The sequence below is a fragment of the Gadus chalcogrammus genome, chromosome 15 (genome assembly GCF_026213295.1).
Source record: "Gadus chalcogrammus isolate NIFS_2021 chromosome 15, NIFS_Gcha_1.0, whole genome shotgun sequence".
Lineage (NCBI taxonomy): Eukaryota > Metazoa > Chordata > Actinopteri > Gadiformes > Gadidae > Gadus > Gadus chalcogrammus.
The window spans coordinates 10,778,104-10,784,494 of NC_079426.1; the positions used below are offsets into that span (position 1 = coordinate 10,778,104).

The 6,391-nt window shown below is 39.9% G+C and overlaps 1 protein-coding gene across 1 annotated transcript; it reads right to left on the bottom strand.

Annotated features, from left to right (window-relative positions):
• Window positions 1–2,907: 2,907 nt before the first annotated feature.
• LOC130404763 (uncharacterized) lies at window positions 2,908–5,919 on the bottom strand. The gene is made up of 8 exons (XM_056609654.1): window positions 5,831–5,919; window positions 5,292–5,621; window positions 4,870–5,175; window positions 4,634–4,712; window positions 4,358–4,443; window positions 4,148–4,179; window positions 3,879–3,971; window positions 2,908–3,762 (listed from the first exon to the last, which is right to left on the bottom strand). Exons 1-8 carry the CDS (start codon window positions 5,874–5,876, stop codon window positions 3,700–3,702), a joined length of 1,035 nt encoding a protein of 344 aa, XP_056465629.1. The 5' UTR covers window positions 5,877–5,919; the 3' UTR covers window positions 2,908–3,699.
• Window positions 5,920–6,391: the final 472 nt, after the last annotated feature.

Here is a 6,391-nt window from a genome sequence, read left to right on the forward strand (position 1 = left end):
CTCCTCTTACACTTCCTGTTTTCTTGTACGCAAAAATCGTCATATTGCGTCATTAAAAACAGGAAGTGTTGGAGATCGATACGGATCTCTCCAGTCTTTCCAGAAAATAAGGGAATGATGCTAGACCATTCAAAAATATGCGGGGGGTTCTAAAAATACAAAGCTTATGTGAAATGGGTGAAGTTTCCCTTTAAATATAAAAAACACCTCAAGATCACTTCCTGGATAAGAGTGGGGATGGCACGTGGGCTGGAAGTACAATACCTAAATGTAACCATATTTAAGATGATCTGAACATACCCTAACTCTAAACATTAAATCAGAGGCCATGACTCTCTTGCATTCGATCTACCGGTCGATCTTCGTTCCTACCCTCACCTATGGTCATGAAGGATGGGTGATGACCGAAAGGACGAGATTGCGGGTACAAGCCGCCAAAATGGGTTTTCTCAGGAGGGTGGTTGATGTCTCCCTTAGAGATAGGGTGAGATGTTCAGCCATCTGTGAGGAACTCGGATGAGAGCCGCTGCTCCTCTGCTTAGAAAGGATTCAATTGAGGTGTTTCAGGCTTCTGGTAAGGATGCCCACTGGGCGCCTCCCTAGGGAGCTGTTCCAGGCACGTTGAGTGGAGAGGAGGCCCCGGGCATGACCCAGAACTAGTTGGAGAAGTCTGGTGCCCCCTGCTAGAGCTGCTACCCCTACGACCCGACCCCGGATAAGCGGCTTTGAAGATGAGGATGAGGAACGTTAACTCACTGAACCATCTCTAACACCTCAACCTGACCATTACCGAAAACACCTTAACCATGACCAACACCCTAAACTCAACTATCTCTGACCCAATTCCAAACCTTAATGAACTCTAGCCTAATACTTTAACTTAACCATCTCTAACCCGAAGAAAAAGTTGGTGGGAACTTGAAGTGGGTGTGTTCTGTAGTAGAGTGTAACTGCAGGTCAACCCAATCTCACGCCAAAATGTTAAAGAAAATGTGTTTCCCCATTTTGTGTAAAGGATATATTCAGAATTGATTCCAATCTTGTTAAGGATTTTTTATTTTTCCTGGGTTGTTGTGGTTTATACAGCCTGCGTGAAACACGCAGGCTGTAAAAGGCTTAAACACGTAAACACGGTAAGGACGCACGGGGGGACGTATCTATGATGCGCTTTCAGTAGTTCATCTTCGGAACATTAGTTTCCCCACGGATGACACACGTCCATAACATCCACCATTGCATAATGAGTGTAGTGGAAGTGCACTGTAGTTAAGTACTTGGTGCATACTACTCCTGGATATACCTTAACTACTCCTGTATAAACCTTAGTGTACTGCTCCTGGATAGACCTTTGTGTACTACTCCTGGATAGTTCGTACAACACCTGGATAAACCTTATGAAACCTCCATGTCTATGGCTACTCCTAGCGCAGTGGCAGATATTTGTGTAAAGGTGGGATGGGGCTTCAAATCTAACACAGCTCGCGAATCGGGCCGATAATTTATTATGAAATGGATCCCTACAGAGAAATACACTTTTTTATTTTCTATTCCCTGGATCCGTTTGTTATATGACTTCAAAATAACTTATATTGGAGTACTTTTTAGGACTGTCAGTCATGTTCCCCAAAGTCAGTGAAGCTTGCTTGTCTGGGAGAAGGAAGGAACCAGAACACAAAGCAGTAATGCCGCTAAAGCCTTTACTTTAGATGTTCGCCGTCCACTGATGCAGTAAAATAAAGAGCCGTTCAACACCTTCCCTGCTCTGTGTCTTTCTTCCAGATCAGAAAATCAAGGGAAACTCAAGTTTACATGAAGTGAAAGTAGGCTATAGCAACTCTCTTTCAAGATTGTTATCCTCAAATGTTAGTCGGTCCAGTTCTTTATTCTGTTTACCTGATTCATGGTGAAGTTGCATTCAAAGGTATGCATGGTTTATTATTGTATTTTATGATATAATTAACAATTTGCAACTTTACCAATGTCTCCCCGCTACATAATTCGGTAGGTGAATGAAAATAACTGTCAGAAATAGCAGCTTCGCTAAAACGAAAGGGAGAGGGATGGAGAGAGAAAAAGAGAGCTGGAGAAAGCGAGGGAGAGAAAGAAAGGGGGGGGGGGCAGTGGAGTGGGAAAGAGAGAGACATTGAAGGACACAAAGAGGGGGAGAGAGAGAGATAGACGGGGGGGGGGGGGGGGTGTCATGGAAAGGGAGGGAGATGAGAAGGTATGCGTGCACCTGTACTCCTTCTTCTCTACCTCTAACCTCACTCCTCTGCAATACACACACACACACACACACACACACACACACACACACACACACACACACAGGCAACCTCAATATTGAGTTCTACAAACAACAGCTCGAGACAGGACTGCATCCAAATAGAAAAGAAAAATACACTGAAGTAGAAAATATTGAACAAAAAAGCACATCATAGCAATCAGTATTTTGAAAGGAGGCACATATACACACTCAAGGTACATACGATACATGAAATATACATAGCTTTTAAGGGTCACACAAAATGCAAAGAAAATGACATTCAATTGAAGAATGAAAGTGGCCCATTAAATATGGCATGTGAGTATTCTCCTTATCCATACTCTTTATATTTTCCTATTGTATTTCAACAGTCAATTACCTTTATTTATTTTTTGCTGCTGTTGTTTGCATCTTGTATAACCATCAGGAAAACAACTTCAATAAAAAATGGATTCATGTCGGAGCTTGACATTACTTTCCTCATATCATTTCCTTCCTCTGTGTGGTTTCCTTGTACATGATTGTTGACTTCGAAGCAAACATTGTAACATTTGACACATCGTGAAGAACATTGGTAATATGTGTTACATAACAATCAGGTTAAGATAATCGGGGGGGGGGGGGGGGGGGGGGATTAGCAAAGCACACTCACCAAATGTTTTAATTACCATATGATCATAAGAAAAATATGCAGTTACATAATGAATATAGTTCAGTAAAATATAGCAGAGTAGAATAGAAAGGCTTTATTTTTAAAGTGTTTACACGTTGCAATTTGTACCCCAATTACGTGGACACAGGACATGGCTTATTTATGTACAAGTAGCATACAAACAAATAATATTAAATACATAGGCCTACATACATTTCTTAGCACTTAGCATGTGAAGTTGTTGAGTACTTAAGTTAATAACTTATTAGGTACGGATTTTTTGCAAGATGTAGGCCCATTGCAATAGCAAATATTGTCTTCAGATACATTTATAAACAATCCAAGCTAAAAGATATATAAACTATTATTTTGGGTTTAAAAAAGAAACTCATCTTTGCTCCTGCCTTTGTGTGTGTGTGTGTGTGTGTGTGTGTGTGTGTGTGTGTGTGTGTGTGTGTGTGTGTGTGTGTGTGTGTGTGTGTGTGTGTGTGTGTGTGTGTGTGTGTGTGTGTGTGTGTGTGTGTGTGTGTGTGTGTGTGTGTTTGGGGGCGGGGGGCGTATAGGTGTGTATATGTTTCTGTGTGTGTGTGTTTGGGGGGGGAGGACACAGTTGGCAATAATTACTAGTGGATATTTTCTGGATAGTTTACAGGGAGGACACATTTATATTGTATACATGTAAGATAAATAGGAGCCTACTCAAAATGCAAAGGAAAGTCATCTTCAGTGTTGAAGTCACCAGCGTATGGTCAATTGAATGGCATGGATGATTTATTATACCTTATATTCTTGGATGGGGGCCAATAACACTGTATGTTATATTTCCATCCTCCTTTGGGTTTTTCTGAATAAATGAGCAAACAAAAAAGAAAGGAATAAACGAATGGAAGTCCAAATGAAAGAAGGCATGATTCAATAAATGAATGCATGAATTAAATGAATCACCAGAAGAGGATTTACCTTGAGATTCATGTCACCAGTAGGTTTATTCTGTGCTGCCCTGGAATGCATCGGCATCACGCTACTATAAACAACGTCTGTTTCAGACGACACCTTGATCAGAGAAGAGACAACTTTATCAGATTGTGCTACATTTGTTTAGATGTTGTTGTATTACTTTCTTGTCAATGCAGAGCCCCCTCTGGGTCAGAGCTTTGGTTCAATTTCAGGGTTTGTTTTACCCTGTAAGGTTGGTATGGAGAGTAAATCAAAATGTAGCCTCATCTTACTGTGATTGCTGTAAGTTTTCTTTTGGCTCGCCCTGAAAGAAAATAATTATTTTCTTAAAAATAACAAGCCAACAATAAAACGGGTATAAAATAAAATTCATTGTATAATATAAACACAACTAAAAGACAAACAAATAAAATACACAATTACAAATTTAACTTATATTTGCATTTTCATTTCAAGAGATTGAAAGTTATGTTTCAACATACTGTGGAACATCCACAAAACCAACAGGGCCACTGATATAATGAACAGCAATATGCCCAAAGGAAGGAGCAGGTTCTTTAGGTCGTCTCTGTAAAAAAAACAGAGCACCCTTTATTGACAAAACTGTTCATGACACAAACAAAACTTGAAGAATATGTGTATAAGTGCAATTTTTTTTTTTTTACAGCCATCACACATTTCTACCCATTTAAATGAAATACAGTCAGATGTAAGATACATTTGGGCGAGGTAACCGAGGAGAGGAAAAGGGGACTGACCTGAGAACATGTTCAGGTTCCTTCTCTGTAATCTTTTTAGTGGACACATCTGACAAAGTGCTCACAGTTGTTGAGGTTGCTACATAATGTGGAAATAACACAACATAGTGAGATTACTAAATTTCCTTAATCAACTTCCTGTTGTTGATAACATAGATAATGTTTACAAGTGGAAATGTTTCAACATGGCAAAATATTTTTTTTAATCCCTTTAGACAATACACTTTTAAACTTACGTGTATTCGTTGTCTTTGAATTTACAGCAACGGTAAGATGTATTGGCATATTTAGTTTTCCTTGGAAAAAAATGTACCAACCACTGTTTTCCATGTCTAGGTCTTTCATAGTCACCACAAAAACACCTTGTTTCCTTGCATCAATTGAGCATTGTGAACCTTCAATAAAGCCATCCTGTGGCTCCTTGTAGTGGCCCAGTTTGCACCATCCTGGTTTGCCGTGTGTTTTAGAGTGAAAAATGATATTTATACTATCTCCCGCAAATCCTGTTATTTCCTGTTGATCCAAATACAGACTGGACTTGCCTGAAAGAGAAATAACTTCTATTGGAGAGCATTCAAATAGCCTTCTTCCAAAAAGCCAATTTCAAGCCAATTTCAATCCAATCCGAAGTGTCAGTGTGTAAACCAAACACACTCACCTTTGGACACTTCTAGTTTGAAATCAGTTTTCTCATCCGGCCAGATTCCCATGTCCACAGCACACCAGTAGTATTGCGTTCCCTCCTTTTGGCTTTTGATGGTGACGGTGAAGACCCCTTGGTTCGGGTAATCAGAGATTGTGTACAGGCCTTCTGGAGAACTACTCTCGGACTTGGTTTTGATTTCTACAGAACAAGATCTCCAATCCATTCCTTTACAAAGGTACTTAACATGGTTCTTATGGCTCAGTTCGTAGAGACATGGAATTGAAACCGTGGCCCCTACTTCCACGGAGACTCCTACACTCACTGTAGTGATGCCATGAGTTCCTGTTCATAACACACGTGTATAATTTCAAATAAAGCAGGGGAAATAGATCATACAGAAATAGATTACAAACAGACACAACTGTTTCGGCTTAATATGTCTACCCTTCTTGAGGAAGATCCCCAAAAATCATTCCAATTAACATAATGGTCTAAAGTAGTCAAGAGATTTATCAACTATGTCTGCATAAAACTCAAGGAATGCGACTGACCTGTAAGTCCACAGAGGGTTACAATGATACCAAAAAAAGGAGCCATGTTCACAAAGTCGGTAGATTGGAGGAGAGTGCCTTTGTGAGAATTGGTGACAAGGGTAGAAAATAAAGTGAAACTTTTGGCTATTTGAGGAAGTAGTGGTATTGAGGAAGTAGGACTATTTCCCCCCTTTTTAGCAAGAATAAAACTTCCTTGGGGAGCTTCAAATCTAACACTCTGCGCGAATCGGGGCAATAATTTATTATGAAATGGATCCCTACAGAGAAATACACTTTTTTATTTTATATTCCCTTGATCCGTTTGTTATATGGCTTAAAAATAACTTATATTGGAGTACTTTTTAGGACTGTCAGTCATGTCCCCCAAAGTCAGTGAAGCTCGCTTGTCTGGAAAGGAACCAGAACACAAAGCAGTAATGCCGCTAAAGCCTTTACTTTAGATGTTCGCCGTCCACTGATGCAGTAAAATGAAGAGCCGTTGAAAACCTTCCCTGCTCTGTGTCTTTCTTCCGGATCAGAAAATCAAGGGAAACTCAAGTTTACATGAAGTGCAAGTAT